Source organism: Blennius ocellaris (assembly GCF_963422515.1).
Source record: "Blennius ocellaris genome assembly, chromosome: 20".
NCBI classification, from domain to species: Eukaryota; Metazoa; Chordata; class Actinopteri; order Blenniiformes; family Blenniidae; genus Blennius; species Blennius ocellaris.
The window spans coordinates 16449772-16474865 of NC_137669.1; the positions used below are offsets into that span (position 1 = coordinate 16449772).

Genomic DNA, 25094 nt, shown 5'->3' on the forward strand with positions numbered 1-25094 from the left:
GTATCTTGCTGTTCACCAGCAAGGCGCTAATTGATACTGAATTTCATATTGGGTTGAGGTTGAAATGAGAATTGAATGTCTTTTCTCTGTGTGTGTGTGTGTGTGTGTGTGTGTGTGTGTGTGTGTGTGTGTGTGTGTGTGTGTGTGTGTGTGTGTGTGTGTGTGTGTGTGTGTGTGTGTGTTAACAGTGTTTGCATATGATTATCACGCCTTTGATGGCATTTGATTTGTTAATGGTTTATGGTTGCTTAGAAAAGAGAAGTCATCTTTATGAAGTGAATACCTGGAAACAGTTTGTTTTTGGTTATACCCTCACACAGAACTGTGTATGTGTGCTTTTCCTACATGAATATACAGTATATGTAATATGATTGTTACATTCTATTCTATTCTATTCTATTCTATTCTATTCTATTCTATTCACAATATAAATTTTTGGTCACTTCGTCTTCTTGCTACATCTCATGACACACAATGTGGAGTCACATTGCACAGAAGTAGCAAAATTAATCCCAACATTAGTTCTCTGGATCTCCAGCGTGCAGACACTGCATGGATGTAGTTGGGTGAGAAAATAAATTAGCACCAAATGTTTTATATAGCAAAAAAAAAAATCACCTCCCACGAGAGAATGCTTGTCATATGATGTGGTGACAAACATTAAAATGCAGTGAAAGCGCACCTACAGTAAAAGCATCATTTGCTCACAAGCAGCTTTGCGCTGCAGGTGATCTGAACAAGCTGTGCTTCACAAATAGATGTGTTTCTCCTGTTCATGCCTTGCAGCAGAACCATTGCTCACCGGTTCAATTAAAAAAGAAAGAAAGAGAACTGATTATGGAGGAGATACAAAGCTGCTAAACTAAGGACAAAGTTAAATTTAAACATCTATTTTTAAAGAGGTCAGAATCAGATTCTGGCCTCTGTCAAATACGTTTGTTTTCTCATTATTCAACTTCGCATATCTCATTTTTTTTCTTGGAAATCAATTTTCTTCTTGCAGAGCATGAAAATAGAACAGAGGAGAGCTGCACTTTTATCATCTTAAGCGATTGCTGTTTCATGTACCTGCAAATCACATCTATATTTAGAGAGCGGCATGCTTGCCAGAGGCTTTAATGTGGCAGAGGTTCAGAATTAATTTCCTCTTTATGCTTGTCACTCTTTGTGCACGGTAGAGCATTTGTTTCTTTGCTTGTTTACTTCTGAACTTATATTTTTAGGTGCTGTTATATTGAGTTCACTCTTCAAATATACCAATTTAACTCTGCAGAAGTATTTGATAGAACCTTTGTGGAACCATCATATACTGTATAGAACTACTCAAAAATAAAGGGTCATATCCATTTGTTTAATTTAATATATATATATATTTTATTAGAAATGTGTCACATTCATTTTGTGCTGTGAAAACTGTACAAATACAGGAGGTAAAACAGAACATAAAAAACAATGTTGTGACAAGAAAATACAAATGGGTATTCAATATAAGTAACTTGAGGTATGAGTCGGGCTGTGGGAAGGACATTGGAAATCTGAGGGGACAAAAGGGAATTGGCTGGTAGTACATACTGTTGAGTTACTGACAGTAACACACTGTTACAGAAGACATGAGGTTCAATCACTCGCCGCTATACAGTGACGAGTGATTACAAATATCCTGAAGCACAGTTATATTCATACGCTATCAATCATTCTATATAATATTTGCTTTATAGAAGTACAATTAATCTACCTTTCACGGAGAGCTCCAAATATGGAGTCTTGTGCTAACAAATCTCTAGTGAATAAATTCCTTGAATTACTAATACAGATTTGTTATACAATATTCTCATCGAGCATCTATATATGCTCTGCAAATAGGAGGAAGATGGTATAAAAGTTTTGAAACATCGGTAAGAAAAAACTCTAAACCCTAAATTATACTATCAGTCTTGCTTGAGCATCAAGCGCCCATCATATTGCACTATTTCACACTGATGGCTAAGAACACAAATGTGTTGAAGTCGTGAGGACCTGACACTCCACTGGAAGTCACACCAGTGTCAGGAGCCTCTGCTCTGTCCAAGAGTCCTGCAAGGCTGAGAAACAAAAGGGCGATGATGAAAGGTCTCTCCGACCCCTTAATCCACATGTACGACATGGAAGAGCCTGCATCTTGTGCCAGCTGAGCGGAAGGAGGGAGGGGGGAGGGCAGTGCTACGCCCCCTGTCCTCCTTCACACATTTCCATCCAGCGTTTCCCAGAGTGCACTGCTCTTCCCATGTGAGAGTCTGTGTTCATCCTGGTGCTGGTGTTTTGGTATTGAAGCAAAAGACGGGAAAAACCAGGAAATGTTTGAATACCAACTAAGGCTTCCATCATCCACTCAGTATGTTTGTCCCGTTGCAGTCCATATGGGCACAGAACACATCATGAACGTCACATTAGTAAAACAATAAATCGTAAGCTTGACAGTTATGACAGGAATGAAAAATCAAAATATAGGCTATAAACTCAATAATGACAAGATCAATGCTAACCATAACACTGGCAATAGTCACTGGAATACTAATAACCATGGTGATAACAACAGTGAAAAACACTGTTATAATGATAAAGTTTCGCTCTCCAGTAAGTTGTAGTCTCAGTTTTAGAGAGTCTCGTTTTTCATCGCTGGAGTTGAAGTTCCAGGTGTGAAGCAGCACAAACACTGAAGCTGGTAAATAATAAAATGAATAATCCCAAAATTCACTGCACCTCAAAAAAGAAATGTGTGCGCCCATCAACCAAAGTGCAGAGTACTGGAGCATGAAACTGGTCCCTTATGTTCTCTTGCCTTGTCTTGTTTTTGGAAGGTAATATAGCTGGAAGGCCAGCCAAAAGTTCCAGCTGTTCCTCCCGAGAAGCAGGGAGGACACACCGTTTAAGAATCATTACATTTTTCTCCAAAGTTAAGTTGAAGGAAAATAATAAGCACAGACATGTCATCCACATCTTCTGGAACCCGTTGCGTATGGTTCAGGCAACTCCCAGTGAAGCGTTAATGGAACCACAGACAGTCCCGGTCTATGGATGCCACTGCTTGCTCCACTAACCCTTTCACCTTTGAGCACTCTGACAAGAGATGCTGGCGAGTCCACACAGAGAAGCTACATTAATGATCCCAACATCATCACTTCCACTCCTCCATCCCGCCGTCCACTCCTTTCTTTCCTGCTCTGGCTGAGGGTTTGAAGACATTGATTCTGGGACCTACTTTCTCATTTCCTCCTCTTTCTCGGCTTCCTATATCTTTATCCATATAGGATCCCATTCTTAAACCAAAAAGGTGAGCGAGGTGAAATCAGGTGGCTCTGCAAGCCGCCTTTCTTTCCCTCAGACCTCTGTTTGCAGGTCAATGATGTCCTGGCCCACCATAGGGATGGTGGTGCTGGTCTTCTCCCACTCCACAGAGTGCAGCTCCAGAGGTGAGGCGGCTAAGGGCTCCAGGTCTTTACGCACCCACGCTGGGGGTGACTGTGGTATTCCCCGGACTCCCTCCCATGGCCTCTCCAGAGTGCCCTGCTGTTTGTCCTGTTGGAACACAAAGAGGAGCCACTTTAGCACTGGTGCCACTCGTCCAGCCTGAGCAATTTATGATCCAATCAAAATCAAATGAAGTTTATTGGAAGTGATTTTCAAATAATGAATGTTGGATTGCCATTTGGGCAAATGACTCTTATTTGAGGCATGTGCATTATACCATATATGATAGTGTGTCTCGTCTAAAGTTTGTAATTTTTGAAAACGGTGAGGTTGTATATAAACACTCACGCTGTGGTTCGTTTTGTCACTTCCTCCTGAAGACACACTCCATCTCACAGACTGTAAGAAGGAAGGAAGAAAATGCATCTTTATTGAAATGACCTTAATATGCTCACAACCACAATTCATTGTGTCATTTGTTTTAAAAGGTCATTTTCACATCACAGAATCTTTATTTTATCTTTTACATTGCCTCCATTTCTGCCTTGACTTTTTAAAAAAAATTTTTAATTCTGTTTACTTCTACTTTTCCTGAAAATGCATGCCAATGGAAGTGTGGGTGATGAGTGACTTAAGATGATATGTTTACCTTGCTGTCGGAGGCAGGAGACTCTCTGTCCTTCTCAGCATGATGTAGCTTCCTGTTCAGGTCCTGGAACATGTTCTGGTGGCGCTTCTTGGTGTGCATTATTTTCTGTAAAAAAAATACATTATCGAATTAGGCAACAATGCAATTTAAAATTATATTCAAAACATGTCTTTTTAATTCTTGAAAACATGGATGAGAACAATGCTTACCTCAAAGTCCAACTCAGCATAACGGGATTTCTGTCTCTGCAAAGAACAAAAGAACAAAAAGAGTTGGTTTAGCCACAAATATAGATTTGAAACTTTGCATTGAGAAGGCAGAAAACAACAAATTAACTGGCTCTTACCTCCAAGGAGCTCATGGAAAGGGTGGAGATGGTCTCACTCTTGGACATCATGGAGTTCATGGACTCAAAGGTGTTCTCCAGGCTGCTGTGCGTGATGTGGGATTCACTGGACATGTTGTGGATGTTCTGGATGGGTGAGTCCCTCTCAGAATACGACACGCTGACCTGGTCAGCGGGGATCGACTTCATCCCGAATGCAGCTTGCGGTTCGGCGAAGGGACCACCGAGGTGCATGAGTCTGGCCTGCGGCATCTGCTCCACACTGATGTTGTATTTTGTTGGATCGTCTTTGGGCTTGGTCCTCAGGGTCGAAGTGGTGTTGGGCATAAGGACGTAGCCACTGCCGTCGGAGACGCTGCCCTCAGCCTGGACCAGAGCGAGATCGGCATCGAGCTGCTGGAAGAGCTCTCCTTCACAGACGTACACGGGCTTCCCGCATGATGGGTCGACGCCTCCCGCCAAACGACTCTTCTCTCTTTTCAGGGTAAGAGTGTGGCTGGAGTATTCAGGAACGGCCTGCATGTGACTCTTGTGCGGGTTGGATGGGAGAGTGTGGAAGTTGGAGCCCATGGGGAGGGGCATCTGAGGTGGAGGCATTTTTTCTTCAGAGGAGCTCTTCATTCCTTTTAAGAGAAAATGCAAGCAAGAGTCAAAAAATGGTCAGGATGCTCAGAAAATGTGCTCTCTTGTTATGCAAGCTTGGACGTTTTAAAAGCAAAGGTGCACGGAAACTGAAACGCAAATGGAAAAATGGTTAAGGGCAAGAGATTGATGTAAAAGGGACGCACCTTGTCTGCTTGAATCTCCATCCTTTTCGTTGTCGGACTGCTGATGAAAGAACAAAAAACATTCTATCAGTGTTTAATGTATGCACATATTCATTCAGTGGTAAATGCAAGAGGCACTCAAGACATTAAAAAGGCAATAAGCCAAGAAATTTACCATGTGCTGGGTGTGGCCATTGTGATGGGAACTGCCAGAGTCTCCATTTCCATCGTCCTTGCGGTCAACTACTCTGCACTTTACAGCCTCTTGAACCTAATAAATGGACAGAAAATTCATTACAATGTTCAAGCTCATGTAATCTCACAACAAAACCACCAAATCAACTTTGCTTTTTATTTTTATTGCCACCATTTTATCTTATCTGTTTTTCTTACCTCTCTGCGCAGGATGCAGTGCACCATAACAATGATGAAGCCTTCCAGGGAGTCAAAGACAGCAAAAAGGATCTGAAAGAGGGCTGAGCGACGGTCGGTGATGGCCAGGACAGCAGACATCCAGGTGAGGGCCAAGAGCGGCAGAACTACACAGGAGCTCCACAGTGAGGCCCTGGAGGGTGAGAAAACAATGGATTAGACACAAACTCCTGTTGTTTGATTGTGAAGCTTGATATCAAAGCACATCATCAATAAACCTGTAATGGCACTGATGAGGGCGATAAGCAAAATATTCGAGTGCATGCAGGAGATCAATAAGACCTACCCGGCTCTCTCCTTCAGTTTGACATCGGTGATGCCGTCCTTGGATACCAGCTTGTTGAAGACTAGAATACCAATGACCATATTCACCTGTTTGCAAGGAGAACAAAATCACAGATGAGACAAGGTAATAACGGGTAATGCATTTCGAAATAGGCTACGTATGTCAAAGTCAGGATACATACCAAAACAACAGCAGCGGCAGGGCCAACAAAGGAGTACAGGAGTCCTCCCTCAAGAGACAGCCAGCAGCTAAAAAGAGAGGCAAAGAAGAATATTAATACTTGAACAAGAGATTTCCAAATGAAGGCAAAAAAATAGAAGATGCAAAAGTGCGTGGCTGAGTTTCAACTTACTAGTTGACAGTGCCATAGCCTTTGGCTTTTGTGAAACCCACAGAAACTGCCACCACCAATGCAGGAAGGCCTGCGAGACGAAGAAATATGGAAAAAGGGAGAAATTACCGTCTGAATACTATACCCACCCGAGAAAACAGCTATGGCGAAAAGTGACGCAATACAGGCAATAAAGGAGATGAATGCAAAGATGCTTACCCCAGCCTAAGCACAAGAAGCGCTTGCGGATGATGCGGTTGCGCAGACGACCAGTGACAGCCATGTAGGACTGCCAAGCTTCTGTCAGCACCCAGCAGAAAGAGGAGAGGAAAAAGAAGTGCAGGAGAGCAGCTACCAGAGTGCACACCACCTGTGAGAGCCAAGGAGGAAGGAGACAGAGAGGAGAGATGAGACATCACCAGTCAGTGGCACTGAAATGTCCAAGTTGTCAAAAGGAAGAGCTTCGGCACGATACAAAATAGAGATATGGATTACTAAGAAGAATGCCATACCTTATTGCGAGCCTGAGTTTGTCCTATAAGGATGAGGGCATTAGAGCATATGATGGAGAGGCAGAAATTGATGAGGATAACAGAGCGCTCCGAGCGGATGTACCTAGGGAATGGAAAAAGGAGAAAAAAAACCCCAACAAATTTAGGGATGAGCACTCAGATAGAAGACAAAAACATAGATGATATTGGAGGCTGGAGTAGCTGGACGCTTCTCTTAGGGTATACTTACTTCCACACGGAGACATAGATGATGATGAGGAGCAGCAGGGTAAGAGAAGAGACCCCACAGCCTACGATGAGAGTCACGGACGGGAGCAGTGCCTTGTCCATGATCTACACAGAGGAGACAAGACCAAACATGCCTCTTAGAACAGATTCAAAAGTGCACATACACAATTACACACGGTCAGGAAACCAGAGATGAGACACATACACACACACACACACACATAAACTCAGAATATGATGCTTCTGGGTGTGCGCTATCTGAAATAGCAGACGGCTCCCCGTAGGCAAACAGTTGAATGGCACAATCAGGCCACGACTGAGGCAAGGTGACCTCAAGGTGAACATGTCATAAAGATCGAGCAGCAAACTCAACAAATGGTCGGGGTCGCCGCATTTCACCATTGAGCCTTCGAGTCAGCGAACAGAAACACACACATATCTTTCTCCTTTAAATCAGTGTATAGGTGTGGTATGCTGCATTTTGTCATAAGTTTGAGCTGCTGCAACGACCTTCTAATCACTGACAGACAGTCTGTGCTCCTCTTATTAATCCCCTTTTTGCACTTTTTTTTTTTTTTTTAGCATTTTCTCACTCTCTTACTGAAGCTGTGCCAACCCCCCCTCCCCCCCGTCGATCCCCGGAGGGGTGAACAGGTGGACCATTATCACCTGTGCATTAATCTGCCACCACCTGCACTTCTGATTTCTGACAGCAGCTTAGCGCCTGCCACCGCCAGCGGCGGTGACCATCCCATGTTTCAAATGGCACCGGCACTGACCCTTCGGTGGAGGAAACAGAAGAGGGCTTTTGTTTTATGTGCCATTCTTGCTGCTCAATCACCTGGAGGGCCAATGGGTCACTGCTGGACAGACAAATATCTGCACCTTGAAACCTCACAAGCCACAATTGTTGGCAAACGAACCCCATAATAGATAAGTGAGGGATTTCATTGCATTTGCACCTTTGGCTGTCTCACGCATTATCTTGAGGCTTTAATTGGGTTTGAAGTTAATCTAACACCTCTGATGAAGTTGTCATCACCACAAAGTGTGTGAAAACCCTCCGTGAGACTGATGAAGAACACCTCATTGGAACATAGAGTGCTTATGTATCTTCAATAATTTGTTCGGATGGGAAGAGATTGGAAAGAATCTAAGGTTGCTGCGATGTAATAAATCCTAAAATATTGAATTAGTACTGATAGATGGGAAAGAAATATACATCCCTTTGGCCTTCTTTTGATTGATGATGGCCATAAATTCCTGCAGCTTCTAATACGCTTGCCATTGTTGATGGTTTGCCTGAATTTACTTGGTACAATGCTGAACCTTGAAGGATTGTTGTCCTCCTTCTCAATATGTGCTCCACAATGGCTTTTCTGGCATCGAAGCACAGTTGGCGTAGTCCAGCCTATAGCAGCCAAAGATTAATTTAGCGTGGCAAATTTGTTTCAAATATCTATCCAGCTCCATCAGAAGTGCATCAAAACAGATGGCAGACCGCAGTGGTGAGTTGTTTTTTCGCCCCAGCTTTTGTCCTGTCGAGGGAGAGGAAAAATAATGTGGCTGATACAGTATGTCCTGTTCCCTCCTCTCTCAAGTCTATATCTGGGTTGAATCTCACACCATGAGCTGCTGAGTGAAATCCAGACAGCCAGTTTGACCTAAATATGAAGCCTGTCTTCTGTCTGTCCTTGACAAAAATCACTTGCTCCCACCAAAAGGGAAAACAAAAGTGCTGTCACCAAAAAATGTTTTCAGTTGTTATCTGAAACATGTAACACTTGATGGTTGATGGCATCGGCTGTATGAACTATGTGCGCATCTCACACATCATGTTTGCAACATGCATAATGCCCGAGAACTCCTTAAAATGAGACCATGCTGCAGTATCTGTTTCTGTCTCAGTGTTTCTTATACGACTTGCAGGAAGACATTATTGAAAATGTCCAGAGCCCACATCAAAGGATGGATGGTGAGCTGGGCGAGGGTGGGGGGGGGGCCATCAGTGCATGACCAGACGGCTGTCTCTCATTGGCCCGCTTCTCTGGCATTTAGAGACTTGCTGTTGTGGCCGAAGAGGAAGGAGGGTGGATGTAATCGAGAAATCAGAGATATTGGCAGAAAGGATGATTGGCGCAGCTGCTTTTTCTTTTTTTTTAATGTAGCAGGGGGTCGAGAGGAAGGCAGGGTGTATGTAGGCAGCCTACAACAGAATGCAACAGCAGGATAAATCTAATCAAACAACTAACGAGGCTCAACGCATTAAACTTGAGCACTGCAGTGCAAATTCATGAGCTGCAGAAAAACAAACTGCACATTTAAGATGTGCATCTCCTCTCACTAAGAGACATCTGTTGAGTGCTCACTGTGTGCAAGCAGCACATTTAGGCAGAGATGGACAGACCATTTCCTCTGTGCAGAGAGGGTGGAGGGGGCTGTGTGTGTGTGCGTGTGCGTGCGTGTGAGCGTGTGTGTTTCTTTAGCATCTCAGTTATAAAAAAAAAAAAAAAAATCTCACAGGCCGAGTTTGCGCTGCAGAAGCCGTTGCCAGGGCAACAGGCGAGCTGAGCAGCTTTTTCGAGGCAACACGGTCTAAAGGGTAAAATTAAACATTGTCGCATAAAACAAAGCGATGCTTAATGCCACATTCAGGGGCATCAAAATGCAAGTTCCTCCACAGTAAGTCTGCATAGTTCTGCTGGACGTGCATCAATAATCAGGATCGATTGGAAATCAGACGCATGCAGAGATAACACAACGAGCCAACAAAAAGTCGTTCTGGGTGATTGAATAAACACTTTAACGAGGGAAATGTTCATGCATTCAAGTATAGACTGATTCAAATTGCAGCGATAATAATTAACATAAAAAAATGCCGCGACCTGCCCGCAGGCAAATTTGCATAGAATTAACAATTTCCTGCAAAAGAAATAAAATCAAAAATCAAAAAATCAACATGCAAAATTCGTTAAAAAAAAAAAAAAAAAAAAAATCTAATTGCAATTCGTAAAAATCAACGTGTTGCTCAGTAATTTCGCCTCGGTATTAATAGGCAGGCTGCGATTCTGCGATCAGCAGCAGCACCTGCACGGAGACAAAGGAGCGCTACAGCAAACCGCTCGAAAACAACAAGTACTCTCATCACAGCGCTCCGCATTCACACACGCACACACACACACATTCGCCGACACACGCATACACAACGCAGCAAACATGCCAGATGTATGGAAAATAAGGGAAAAATCGACCCCGGATCGTGATCAGACAGATGACTTACCGAGTCGAAGTTGACGCGCGCTAAAATGGCGAAGGTGGAGAGGCTGTCACACACGCATTTGGTTCTGAATGAATGAACGGGGACCGCTCTGCAGCTCCGAGCAGACCAAGACCCGAGCAGAGAGGAACTGCACAGCAAGGAGAGGGAAAGGAGAGGAGAGGAGAGGACGAGTTAGGAGAGGAGAGATCTGACGAACCACTCATGTGAATGTCTCTATATGAATATTTTATTCATATATATATATATATATATATATATATATATATATATATATATATATATATATATATATATATATATATATATATATATATGATGTTCACTTTGCATAATGCAATCAAAATGAAGAAATAAACATATTCAAACTAACTCCATATGCCAATTTGAAGTCTTCTCTAATAGATTTGATTAATAGCCATCTGTGTCATAATTATTCATCATGGCCCTTCATATAAGCAATGATTAACACAATCTGCATCATGTTATGTGCCCCATTCTCAAAAGATGCCAGATGAGGCATGGGTAACACAACAACCAAGTACAGCATGTTCTCTCATTTTGAGCAAAGATGAAGACAATATAAATCAAGAGCTATTTCTCAGTTTTTATGAAGGAGTAATACATGCATCTCTGTATAAGCAGCAGTAAATGTCAGAGGGAAGAGAGTATTAGGCAATGAACGCCACCCCCAAGGGTAAAGACTGCCTTGTGAAGACAAAAAGAGAGAGCGCACCATAGCCAGCAGGTCCAGCCTGATGCTTAGTATCATGGAATCGGAAGATGGCCATGGGGCAAAATAATAATGACGGTTTATTGGCATCTGAGCAGACCTGACTGCACAGTTTAATGTGCACTGCACTTGAGTTGCCACATTATGCAGATGGGTTAAATGTTGCATGTTGAATCGTAGCATTAAGTAGTTTTAAAAAGCATGTCTGAGTCTTTTTCTGTGGTAAAATAAAAGGAAAAAAAAGCTGCAGATCATTTTATAAGTAGCAATTTTGGTCATCTGGAACATTTGAGAGGCTAATGAAGCTTTTCTTATGATTGCAGACATGTGAAACTCTGCTCACAAAAAATGCCTCCCCCAAAACTGCCATCATACAGATCCTTTATCCTCGGCCATTTCCACTGTCTCTATCCTGCCTCTAATCACATCTGATGTCAAAAATGAATCTAATTTGACTGGGGGCCCATTGCCCTCCCTCTGACAGCCTATGAGTTAATTACATTCTTCTCCTCCAATTCATTTCTGCTTATGCTTATACTCTGAGTCTGGTTGTTCTGTGAGAAGGTTAGGTGTGTGTCTGGGTGCAGGTGCGTTTTCATATTTTATCAGTTCACCACAAGTATACAAATCCATCTAAATGCAAATGGTCCACCTGTGTATTGTTCAACAGGGCACAGCGGAGCCTGGGGCAGTCATTCAAATGCATGTGAATGTCTTTAAAAACTCTCTAACACCAAGGGTATTAACCTTAGCTCTGACATGTGAACATGAAATAAATGAAGCAGAAGTGCCCTTTTCTTTTGACTAACACAGCAAGCAGTTTGCTTTGCCGTATGTGATGATTGTTGTGAGTTTTTGTAGCTCATTCAGAGCAGTAGAGGAGACTGTCAAGATCAAACTGAGGTGTCACTCGGCTAAAACCACAGCGCATCATCAGGGCTGTCATTCCTTAAGTGTGTGCTCCATGCAGTAAGTATGTCAGGCAGCTGATTGAGGGCTGCTGCTTCGAGCTGGCCTGCTGTTGGGAATGATTGACATGAAAAATGGATGAAACATTATTGCTCTCTCTTTCTCTCTGTCTCTGTCTGGTGAGTAGAAGGGCTGGGGGCCATTGGATGTTCATATGCAGTGACAGACGGATGACTGAAAGGACCTCTGCTTTAAGTGACAAGATAAATAACAACTAGCACCACATCACCTGACAAGCCCACCCAGGATAGAAAATAGATGTGACTGATAATAAGGTGCAAATTTAAGAAAAAAAAACAGTTGTCAACACTTACGCTTCGCTCTCGTCCCATGAAAGGCATGTCTCATTCATGGTGCCCTGCAACAGAGAGGCAGATGGAGAAGACAGTGTTAGGATTCTCTGCAGAAATGAGAAACGTGTGGGCCAGGACATCCAACTATATAAACGTGTGAGATGCAACAGCCTGCCACCTGCCCATATTTCCTAGCATCTTTCCTTGTAGTGCATGTGGGGGGGCTAAAAACAGCTACTTTTCTGGCTGCAGAGGCTCATTATCATCAGTTTCTTGCCATGGTCAACTGACCATTTGGTTATGCTGTGATCTTTGCCGGATTTCAAGTGACACAAGTTAAGTAAAAGTCACAGTGTCACAGCAAATGTCAACCAAATGTCAGGCACTGTGTGTGCTGTGGTGAGTACACACTTGGGGGGGCGGGGGGGGGCTGCTATTTTTCATAAATGCAGATTACATTAAGTTAGCCCGTCATCATCAACTTACATTGTGGAGGTGAGGGAATTCGATCTCAACGGGGGATGACAGGAGAGCAGGGGTGGGCTTCACGATTACTGACACCACCTTGGAGTTGAGCAGGGTTGTATTGCTGTGGATAAAGAGGAAAATGCAAATGTTAATTGTGGAATAAAATCGACACCATAGCAGAATGAATGTGGTAATGGTATAAGATATAAGATGTCTGTATGGTCCGGCTATGAGAATGAAATTATAAATGGATATAAAAATGTGTCTCTCAGCAAGGGCGCCATCTTGTGACTAGAGAGTGTATTTCATGGAAGGCCAATTTTATGCGTATAAAAAAAACAGGCGTTGTATTACCTCTGGAAGGACAGAATGGATGCAAGGTTTCTGTAGAGGACAATGCCAGTCACAAAAGCATCGTTGCCATCTGGAGGAGAAATAAGTGTGTTAAATACTCAAATTCATCAAACTGCACATTGAATGATGGAAAAAAAAGATATTTGTTGACTCTTACCTGATTGTTCAATGGACAGAGCATCGCGGGACACTGAGATCTTTTCCTCAGAGCCTCTCACCCACTCCAGCATGCCCCTCCAGCCTTTCACAGGGAAGGTGAAGTTGGAGCTTGTGCTTGTTGGGCGCTTGTGGATGCTCAGCACTGAGAGGAATAGACATTTAAAGTTGTAAATTTATCTGAATTGAATAAAACAGAGCGAACGACAGTCGGGCTTCATATGCCGATATCTGATATCTGAATCATTTTTCACTAGATCTTGTGTGAACGTCAACTCCGATGAGCCAAAATCAGTCACACAACTCGTGGGAAGTGATTCAGTGTGTGACGTTTGCATTTCACACCGCTATTATTACAGTACATGGCACATCAAGAAGTTTGAGTAAAACTTTGGAGTTTGTGATGCAGAATACACTTGCATTTGCATAATTGTTGGAGCTGGTGCGTGCAAAAAGATAGAGCTCATGGATGTGGCAGTGTGCTGCTGTTGCTGGCATGGCTTTAGATTTTGGTGAAAATATATTTTTTATTCTGACTACACATGACAAGAGAGCAACCGGCAGGAGAAATTGGGGCTTACCTAAGTTCTCTGTGACTTCGTAAACATCCTGAAATCCGCTCATTTGCATACCGATCATGTTCACAGATTCCTCAACAAGGTGCAGGAACTCCTTGATAGTGGCACCCATCTAGATAGGAAAGTAAAACATATATTAAGAAAACTTAGAAATACAAAAATGGGGAATGGACAATGGTCACGTTGTACTACGACTCCTGCACTTTACAAAATTGCTTTAGTGACACACTCAGGCAACATTTTTTTCACTCCATGTCCATGCCTAGATTTCCGATTCTTTTGCTCATCCACCTACTACTCTTTCTATCAGTGTGTTCTGCAGCCAAATGAAAAGAGAAGAAAAAAAAAGAAAAACACATTTCTTGCTGCTATGCAACCCCACAGCTTCCTTAAGGCCATAAATGGGCAGGCTGTTGATTCATACTTTTTTTTTTTTGTCGTCTCTCTTGTTCAGTGAAAGGGAGGGCTATTCGACTTGCGTGTCTCTGACGCAGAACTGCAGCGATGTGGGTGCAAGGTGTGTACTCGTATGGAATGTACTGTCTCCGTACAACGGCTATCAGTATGTAGGATGGCAGTGGACTCACAGATTGCAGAGTGGGAGTAGTGATTTTTCCTGATTTGATCTCACGCTTTCTCGTGCTCTCTCCTGCTGTCACCTTGAAGCGCTTTATGTTGCATCTTTTTTTTGTAATTTACCCTCCTGGTTTCAGTTTGCGCACAAATATGTGTTTACTTTCTGTTTACTTTCTATCAAACTTTGCTGTCTTTCTTTGTGAACGCATTTAGAAGGCACTTTTGCTGACAGGTGGTTAAAAAAGACGACTTCCTGTTCAGTATGCTGGTTGATTAGAGTGATAATTTCAAGCACATTTTCTTGCAATTGTCTGATTTATGATACTTTGTCACAGTTGTTCTGTCAAATTATACATTTTTGGGAATAACCTTACATTTTGGACTGTGCCAGTAATTTATGGTCAAGCACTCTGTATCTTAACTTACACACGTATGTCACACACGCCATCTCAACTCTCCATGGATTTGTGTCCTTCCCACCCATCCTATCATGAAAATGCTTAACTTAATAGATGGATTTTCTGTCCTGCTCATGTGCACTCTGGGCCACGCAAACACATTGCACACTCTCTTATCACGTACCAGCTGTGCCTCTTCCCATTTCTCACGATGTTCCTCCTTCAACAAGTTGCTGATGGTCTGGACATAGTTCTGTGGATCATTAAAAAGAGGCAGACATGATTAGAAGCTATTCTTGGTCAAATGTATTCCAAAGGGTTACTTTCTATTCTATCTTTGAATATGTGCTTTCAACTAATCCTTTAAGTGATCCCACACTTAAACTTGCCTCAATATCAGCATTGCTCAGCCGCAGCCTGGTTCCCTTGTACAGTTCAGTGGTGTTTCTCAGGATTTCCATGACAGCCAGGAGGTCACCACTATACCTGGCTCCTTCATCAGATGAGAATCTCAGGCGTGAAATAACCTCAGCGACTCCATCCACACTCTGCCCTTGCTGTGCTTTGGAGCTGTAGCCCTTTGACTGCAGACAAAAGTCTACAGGTTAATCTCAAGCAACGTTTTGGGAACTTTGTTGTAAAATATGGAAACCGATTAGGCACATGGAATTTCATGTATGATTTGTTTTTTTAGGGCTCACCAGTGTCTGAATGTTCTCATAGTTCTTAGAGACACAGCTGACGTAGCTTGGGTTCTCCCAGGAGGCAAGTCCGACAGCGTCAAGGGTGCACCGACGCAGAATAAGACCTGTGAATATTGAAAAAAAGCAGACACTTGTTGTGAGCAAGGGAAGCTAGGCTAGTACTGAGAAGGAAAAGCACAACTGGCACCACTGCTTTCTCTGTTTACCTGAGGCATCAGCGGGGCAGGCAACGGCAGCCATGTCTCCAGCGGGGGTTTTCTTCCACACAACATCTCCAGTGTTTTGCTCAGGGCAGATCTCATGGGGCTCTGAAAGATTAAAAGAATAGTGCACGATATGATTAATAATTCATCGTTTGAGTATTTCAATTGTATATTACTGACACAATACTGAGTCGCCACGAACCAGGGCATCTTTTCTCATTGCAGCGTTTCTGTTCTCCAGTTTCACCGGGGCAAGCCTCTCCTCCAAAGAAAGGCCCTTCACAGACTCTCTGTCTCTGCTGGATGCCTCCACCACAAGTCTTGCTGCAGCTTCCCCATGTGCTCCAGGCATGCCAGCGCCCATCAACTACAGACAAAACATTTATTTTTAACACCATGAACTCTGCAGTGTATATTTGATTCATTCATAGGTGTTTTATCATGTGTTTACCGGGACATTCTTGCAGGAAGCAGTTGGTTGCTTCTTTGGGGTTGCCGTAACACTCAGAGCCTCCGTAGGATGGTCCGTTGCAGTCCCTTGTCCTCTCCATGGTGCCATTGGAGCAAGAGGCGGTGCAGGCACTCCAGGCAGACCACTCAGTCCAGTATCCGTCCACTAGAGGGAAGCAGAAGAACATATACGCGAGAGTTACAGCTCGTGTAAGAACAAAATGGACCCTCAGGTTATTGGCATCAAGTTGATGCTATTGCCATTTTACATGGCCTAGTTTTACTGAGTTTTTAGTAAAAAGCCAAAAAAGTTAGATCTCTGTTACATGTCCTGCAAGCATGACTGTAGGTGCATCTCAACATTTGAGACCTAAAGTCCTTAAAACTGGACTCAAGTTCATGTCATAGCAAACATCATCAGCATGAATGCATTTGATTTGCCAGAGCCAGTGAGCCAATTTTTTTGGGTCAAAATTAAAGGCAAAGAAAACTCTATACATGGATTTTTTAAAAATTTTTTTTAATAAAATGCTGTGAGCATAAATGTTAACAGATAATAACCGAGGACAGGAAAAAAGTTTTCTTTTTGCAACTTCAACTTGCCTTGAATAGATTAAATCAATCAAATATGCTGGAACATTCTGCCTTATTAGCCAATAAAACAGATGGAGTATAGTGCTTAGTATTAAAACTAAAGTAGAATTGGTCCAAAAAATGATGTCTATTATACCAAATGCAGCATTAAAAATGACTTCGTTTCCTCAGTCGATCAGTGACGATTGATTTGTAAAATCATCACCTAATAATACCTTTGCTCATTACTTTATACCTTGTGCACTGAGACATTTGTTCATTGCAATATGCAAGTGTAACAAGGCAGTATTTTTTCAATATTGTTTCAACTGTACCCACACCATAAAGCAGGATGTATGAAAGTATGAAAACGCCAACAAACCTCAGTGGTTTTTGAAAGAAAAAAAGAAAAAAATTCCTCACATGAGGAGGTGGCAGAAAAAGAAAGAAACTTCTAATATGCAGAGTAGCCCTGAGCTCAGTATGAGTCACTGGCAGTATAAAGCCACTGACTAATAGCCACAGAGGCTTTTATTCAGATGCGTCAGATGTCAGTCTGCCCCTGCACTTACAGTTTGTGGTAGTGGTGGTGCGACTAAGTGCTTTAACTTTTTCTCACGTGTGAATCAGTTATCTGAAGGATTAACCATCATTGCTAGTCTTTTGTCATTGATTTTTAAAACTGACCACAGTTTGAATGAAAAAAAAAATGGGTGGATTACTGGCATATTTTAAATAAAACATTTGTATTTCTTGACTCACCTGGGCAGACAGCAATGTTGCAATACTTGGTTTGTCTTGTGGGGCCACTGCAAGGCTGTCCTCCATTCTGGGGCTCCTTGCATGTGCGGGTACGGTCACGGTAGCCACGACCACAAGTGGATGAGCACAGGCTCCAGGGGGTCCACTCATCCCATGCACCATCAACTATACATATAACACAAAGATGTATCTTTTAAAAAAAATATATAGTTCATAATAATTGGATAGAACAATGTCAAATATTGTCTGTGACATATAGGTACATTTTGTTAACTCTCCTCTAGGTGGTGCAGTCCTCCACACTACATCACAGAGCAGTTAGACAAATTGGCTTGATATTGAACGGCAGCTTTTCCACCACACAATCTGAATCTCAGTGTGTGAAAGCTCAAAATGACTCTATAATGTGACTGCTTCTCATTATCTACTTTTCTTTTGTGAATTGTGCTATAGAGGAAATCATTATAAGAAAATAGCTTCCACCTCTTTGCACTCTTCAAAAAGAAGTGTCGCCTCCATTTTTGGGATAAAAGTTTGCATTTATCACTCACCTGGGCAGACAGCTGTGTTGTTGCAGGGCCGGTTTTCACGCAGAGGTCCGGTGCACTGGGTACTGAAGGAGGATGTTGCACAGACACGTGTGCGACTCTGCCAGCCCTCCCCACAGGTAACGGAACAGGTGCTCCATGCGGTCCATTCATTTATCTTGGCATCTTGTGAGGGGAAGATCAATTCAAGAACCAAAATCAGAACACTCAAAAAAACAGAAACAGTCTGATTTAATTTTTGTAAAAATTAATTTCATGCACTTTTCAGAATTTGCATCTGAGAACTTGTTGTATGAATGCATAGACCCTCTTTATATCTCACCTGTCTGGGTGGCAACAATTCCCTGGGTAGAATCATCTGTGTTGTCTCTCCGCAGTCCAACAATGGCACGCAGACCCTGGCTCTTGGTGCGCTCTTTGCCTATGATAATTTGAAGATTATACAATTATTACATTGAATATGAGCCATCTGCATGAGTGCTTTCAGTTGAATGACTCAATTGCAGGTGTCCTTACCAATGCAAGGCTGAGGGTTGCAAGAACGCCCCTCTTCAACTGTTCCCTCACACACTCTATCATCGGGCTGGCAAGATCGGCTGCGCACCTGGACTCCGCCACCGCACTCCTGAGTGCACACAGACCAGCGGCCCCAGCCAGCCCAGCCCTCTGCAGAAAGAGATAAAGAAGAGGAGGAACAATGAGCAAAGTTACTGACAGCTTTGCATGGCCTTATAACAATGTGACTGAAATTAAGTCTGCACAATTTCAAATCACATGCCCTCTTTGTGTTAAAAGTGTTATTTGTCAAGCATTTCTAACTTTGCATATTAGAAAAGAAGGGGACTGTCATTTGCTGCTTCTTTTCCCCTGAAAATAAGCAAGACTGAAACTTTATGAGTAGAACTGAGCACTGAAGTTGATACCTGTTTGCAACTGAAATGGGGATTGTTTGGTTTTAATCACTGGATGAGAATGATGGCAGAGTTGTGAGTGAGGCTGACTAATACGTTGCTATGACAACCACAAGTGCAGCACTTCGATTTATGCCAACAGCTGACTGTGAGGTCTTTGTGCTCTTCTTCCCTCCACAGCCTATGTCTTCAACCCCCCCCCCCCCCCCCCCCCCCCCGCCAAACACCACACCTCTTGCCAACCTTCAAACCTGACAACCATGTCTAAGTCAAATTTGAGAGCTGGTGATGTGTGCAGTTCAGGCAGTCTTGCCAATTAGGTTCCAAGATGCACTGGCAAATTTCTCTAACACCTTTGATTTACTACTCATTGCTTTGTGGCAGTGAATTGCACATCCTCCGCCTGTATCCCTGCTCTACAGACATGGACCATTATGTTCAGCGGCTCCTGAGACACAAACATAGAGTGATTGCAAGCTGGAGACAGCCTGCAGAGCACTGGGGTCTTAGAAGACACAAACCCCATACACATCTTCATTAACGCTTGATCCCAGTGGATATCATTACAAAACATCACAACAACTTCAACAGTTGACTGTTGTTTTTCTTTGATTTCATAAAGTTGACATGTTTGAATTAACTTTTTGACATTTATGTTTATCTATGACATTTTTTCTTCATGCAATAACAAAAGAAGCCAGTCATTTGGCAAACTTACTGATAATCTCAGCATCACGCTCGCTGTCCTTGGGAACAGGAATGCATTTCTCGACATAGACACCACCCCTGTAGCAGCTTCCTGGCTTCCTCTTTGGGACTTCCCAGCACTGGCAGGGTGTATTCATGATTCCACAGGGATAGTCGTGGGTGCTACTGGACAGGCACTTCTCCAGCCATTGACACAGCATCTGGCAGGCAGGCATGCTGGGGTTCCTCTTTCCCACGACCAGAAACTCAGCCTTGAACTCACTGACATCATTCTCCCCCTCCACAATCGCCAGGGCATTTCTTGGGGCCACCTTGCGGATCTGCAGGAACTGCTTGGTTGACTCCAGGTACGTCACAGTGGTTGAAGCATCGCACAACCTCACCACTTCATCAAAGCTATCCATACCCAGGTAGGTACGGGAGGTCTCGATGAAGGAGTCGAACTGGAAGGTTTTGATCTGACGGGGTGCGCAGGAATCAGTAGGCTTGGTGATTTTCATGTAGACGGTGTAGCGGCGAGGATCAGGATTCTGCAGGGTCCAGGAGCATGGTGTTGAGGGCAAATCCGTTGTCGAAGCGAAAACACCAAAGAACCGGCTCTGCTCCAGGGTGGCACAGGTGGCGGAGGCGGGGCCGGAGGGAGTGCAGAATGTCGAACCGAAGAATAGCAGGACAAGGGCCACACAGGGGCCGGTAGTAGCTGACCACGACATTGGGTCGGCTTAATTGAGTGCTGGCGTTGAAACTGACTGTGCTTGCTGGTTGAATCAGGCTACTTCTTTGACTTCTTTGTTGCAGGTTACCGCACTTGTTCAGATCTCTATGTTGTCTTCAGACCCCCTCTGAAATATTGTTGGACTGTTGTTTTTAATATAACAGACAGAACATGTCTCAATCAAAAGGGGAGCTGCAGAAAAAACAGAAAAACGAGGAAGAAAATATCTGTCAGTATGCACCAACATATATAAAATGTGAACACCACATAATACTATGCAGGGCAGGATCTGTGAATACATTTAATTTTCACATTTAATTCACTGCATATTCGTGAGATGCTTTTCAATTTGATTTATTGTCACACCAATATGCATGCAGTCTTTGATCAGTATCACAGTATTTCAGGCTATGTTCAGTGATCTAAAACGCCCTGCACTACAAGACATGATTACACTGGCAGCACAATTACAGTCCTTCACAGCAAGCTGGTATCTCCAAGCTTTTGCTCTTTCCTCCCACACGCTGCACTGTACTGCGAATCATGTGCGTCAGTCTGACGTCCATAGAAGCATTGCCACTGGCAACCACAGACGCCTATTAGTTCCATTATTTGTGCAATGCACTCCTTCTATCAAGCAATAAACAGGAAAAGTGGCTTGTTTGTGTCCATGGTAAAGTGTGATTATAAGTCCTGCTGTGCATTTTGCAAGTTGATTGGGATTTTGTTTCCTGCATTACATACAACAGTGACATTATTTATTCATGAATAATGACAAATCACTTTCTATATCTTGCATTGTAATGAAAGTGCAGACTTGTTAAGGCAGATGCATGCACATTATGCAAGTCTTATTTATTATGTGTTGCTGAACTGAAGACATGATGCATTTAATGAAATGTGCAAAGTATCATTGACTTGTCATTGCTCAAATTTCTCATCCTGCTCGTATGTCTTTTTTCTTTTCTATTCTTTTTTTGCAACATCCAATCTATCTTGTCGAGACTCAAAACCTTGACACTGTATGATTAATCTTGCCCAGAGAAAGAGTGTAGCCTCATTGAGGGCTTGACAATCAACTGAACCAAAGAGGACTAAAGCTTTTTTTGTTGTTTGTTTTCAGCTCTTCTTTTGTGAGCAGAAACCAATATTTGCCAATCATTATGAAAAATGTTGGCTGAAACGAGAGATGACACACTGTATGTCTGAAGCAAGCAAGGTATGTTATTTTAGAATTTGTAGTAACAGGTTGCATTTGCAGAATGTGACAGAGATCAAACATATAGATGGGGAAGTGCAGCGAAACAGCAGCACAACTGATGTCTCTGTAGTGACAGGCACTGAGAAGCACCTGCACTTTTCAAGCTGAGAGCTCATAATTACGTTCCTCGCCTCTCTTTTCACATCTCATCCTCCCTCTCTCTGCTCTCGCGCCCTCCCTCTCCGCTTCTGTGAGCAATGCTGCAAAGACCTCTGCTTTGTGAAAGTGGGTGTCTCTCTCCCGCCTCCCAACAACCGGAAGCTCCATGAAAGGACATCGGACGAAGCACAGAGTGAAAAGAAAGGTCCAGCTGTCTTTGGAGAACTCTGCCCCGTTTTTTTCTACATACTCTCTCACTCCACCCCCCACCCAACCTTTCTGTCCTCTTCCCTCGTTCGTCTGTTTGCTGTCGTCAACAACATTTATGCATAATAGGCAGCCTGAAGAGCCAGTCTGTTGTTATGGAGACATGGTTTATTTTTTGCAGATCAGTGTGAAACACATGAGAAGCTGCAAAATGATCGTCAGTGACGTGCTCACTTGTGCTGGCATGCACAGTTTCGTATGCGACTGTGTCATCACAGCAACAACAAGTTTTGCATAAATCACATTTGCTGTAAAAACAAGTTAAATTAGGCTGTGTTGTAAATGCACACCTGCAGGTTGTGCATGACTTAGATGAATCAGAAATCTATGTAAATGCACAGTATGAAGTAATGTGTGATATATGAGATAATTCAAACAAAAATCATTTTAGTTTTTTGTTAAATTTTGCAGTATGATGCATTGTGATATTTGAGCATTGTTGCCCGAATGTTACTTAAAACTGAAGTATTCCATCATGTAATTACACCACTGTGTGCATGAACACAATCTCCAAATCTTATTCTATTCGCTGCCAGGTTCACCATCACTTGTTCCTTTGCTGCAGCCGGTGCAGGTACCTGCACACATGTGCAGGACTCGGATCACACAAGTGGCGGTGCTGCAAGTCAAATTGACTGCAAAACCTCTCGGCAACAAAACTGAACAAAATAAGTTCACTTTACCATGGAGTAATGTCTTAAGTGCATGTCTTTAAACTTCTGAACGTATACTGTGCAAGCCTGTTGAAACATTTACTGAAGCAGACAATCTCGCCTTTGCCACTAAGAGACGTTGTCAAATCTTTGTACTGAAGGCAAAGTGTGATTACAGTAAACCACAGCGTTGCATATAATGTTGTAGGAATCCAGTGCAATCAATGCCAAATCTCTGTCGCGATCCTAACATTACAGGCATACACGAGCGCTCCAACAAGCGACCTGTTGCCGCGGTCTAACTTTGTGATGCTGCGCTGTCAGATCGCTTCACGCAGCGGCATGACGAAGTACTATAGGAGTACTCGATCAGCGCGTCCTAAACCACAATATTGCACCGGCGTCTTTGACCTGTGCAAAAGTCCTGTAAGAGAGTAAAAGTGATCGTGACAGAGGAGCTGGTAGATATGCAGGCAAACACAAGTTGCATGAACATTTCAGCAGAGACGAAGCCGACTGTTCGAAGTTGAGTTTCAGCACCATGGACAGCGACACACTTTACGCGTCAACAACTGTTGCAGGAACTTAGAAGCATCACCTTTCTTCGCATTGTCAGCTCCAAGTTCTATGCACGAGACATACAAACAGCAAATATATTCACAAAGAAAGAAAACGTGGAAATAAAAACGAGTAAAACTCTTGTCGTCTCTCCTTACCTTGAAGCGTTTCTTTGCAGTCTTGTCAGTGACTCTCAAACCAGTCGTCCAGGCTTCTTTCGATCTGGACTCGGTTAGCAGTTGCAGAGATTGTTTTTTTTTTTTTTTCTTCTCTCAAAGTCTGACTCGACTCAAAGTCTTCAGATCTGCTGGCTGGCCAAAAACTTTCGCAGTGAAAAGATGCGCCAGGTCCAAGCCCGACCCGAGCGGGTCGATCCAAAGTCTCAGTGCAGTCCACTCTCACAAGCAAAGAAAAATAAAGTGACTCTTACCAAACTCCAAAGAGTTTACTACCAACTTTGTTTAGTTGCTATATCCAGAAAAGAAACTGGCGTATAGCGGATTGACGAATTAGTTGAATCGGAGCTCCAGAAGACAGTCCGCAGAACCAAAAAAGCTGTGGTCTCGCTTGTCTTTTCTCTCTAAGCTCCAGGCTGGATGTTGGTACTTCTACTCCCGGCTTCGGAGTCTTCTTGCTTGTGGTCTCTGCACTGCAAGTGAGTCCAATCTCAGTGTAGCTCGTGGCCTCCTCGTGGAGGTATATATCCAACCCCGCCCCCCCTGCTTGCGGTCGGAGTCAGTGCGTGGATGGTGTGCTGAAGTGAATGAGACAGCACCAAGACGGGCGGGAGTGTGCGGGGGAGACGCGTTTGTGTGCGTGCGTGCGCGCGGATGCGCGCGCGCGCAACGTGTGAGAGTGACTATGTCAGCGCACAGAGGAGGGAGGGAGGAAGAGCTCCAGTCTGAAGAGAGGGGAGGGATCTATGCAGGGAGACAAATGATTATGAACACCAAACTACGTAGATATCAACGCAGAGCCAAAGGTACCGGAAGGAGGATCAACGACAGAGGTGTGCGAGCGCAGGGACAGAAACACCAGACATTTGTCTCCCGCTATTCATTACTGTAACATAGGGGCTTTCATTGTGGTTTCGATGTGTCACGTGCATTTACTGGGAATTAATATGGTAATAATAATTTTCGTCACATATAATCATAATATACATTGCTTGATGGAAGTCATTCATATACAGAAATGGGAATTCACTGGTTCATCTGGGAAATAATTAATTTAAAGGCCATTGATGTTACTAAGCCATCGGAGATTTCGTAAACTAAACACGTTGTGTGCAGACGTGATGGCAGTAACTCCTCAACCAATTAAAAGGCGAAGTGTGGTGCAGACAGTGCGGTACTACTGGAGAGGAAACAGATCCCCTCACAGCCTCTTTCTCACAGTCACACACTCGCATAGACAACCACACACATGCACACAGGAATAGGCGTCTCCCCTCCTTCCCTCCCTGCCTCCTCCACTCTCTCACGCGGCTTCTCTCTCTCCAGGGATGTGGGCGGTTCTGGGTACTTCGCAAAAGTGTGAAAGGGATAACCTAACGTGGGTGTCTGCCTGTTGGTGTACTGTTGGCTCAATTCCTACTGCAGCAAAGCAACAGGAGGCAGAAAGAAAAACAATCAGTTTAACTAAATGGACTGGTCTCACTGCATGAGTCAGGAGGTGTAAACCAGTTAATACAAGTGATCAACTGTCATAGCTCTTTATTAATGATGGCCACATGGAATTAGTGGGAGTGAGGAGTGACTGTACTGTGGGGGCATGGGAATCTCTTGGAGGGAACCACTGTGTAACTTCAATGAACAACATAAAACCACAATCTCCTCTTTTAATCTGAGTTCACCAGGTACAATCAAAGGCAAAGACTGAG

At 43.3% G+C, this 25094-nt stretch overlaps 1 protein-coding gene across 1 annotated transcript; it reads right to left on the reverse strand.

Annotated features, from left to right (window-relative positions):
* Positions 1-3357: 3357 nt before the first annotated feature.
* On the reverse strand, positions 3358-20372 carry LOC308144940 (adhesion G protein-coupled receptor B1-like; the record flags this gene model as incomplete). Its single annotated transcript, XM_080516230.1, has 31 exons — positions 3358-3555; positions 3796-3846; positions 4097-4201; positions 4306-4341; positions 4443-5065; positions 5231-5270; positions 5385-5480; positions 5603-5774; positions 5928-6013; positions 6109-6175; positions 6280-6349; positions 6478-6628; positions 6771-6873; positions 7000-7103; positions 10279-10405; positions 12292-12335; positions 12757-12859; positions 13093-13162; positions 13250-13393; positions 13830-13938; positions 14985-15053; positions 15190-15384; positions 15502-15608; positions 15711-15812; positions 15910-16074; positions 16159-16323; positions 17493-17657; positions 18044-18205; positions 18363-18461; positions 18557-18706; positions 19670-20372. The coding sequence occupies 31 exons, from the start codon at positions 20370-20372 to the stop codon at positions 3358-3360; spliced, it is 4581 nt and encodes a 1526-aa protein (XP_080372356.1).
* Between the last annotated feature and the right edge of the window lie 4722 nt (positions 20373-25094).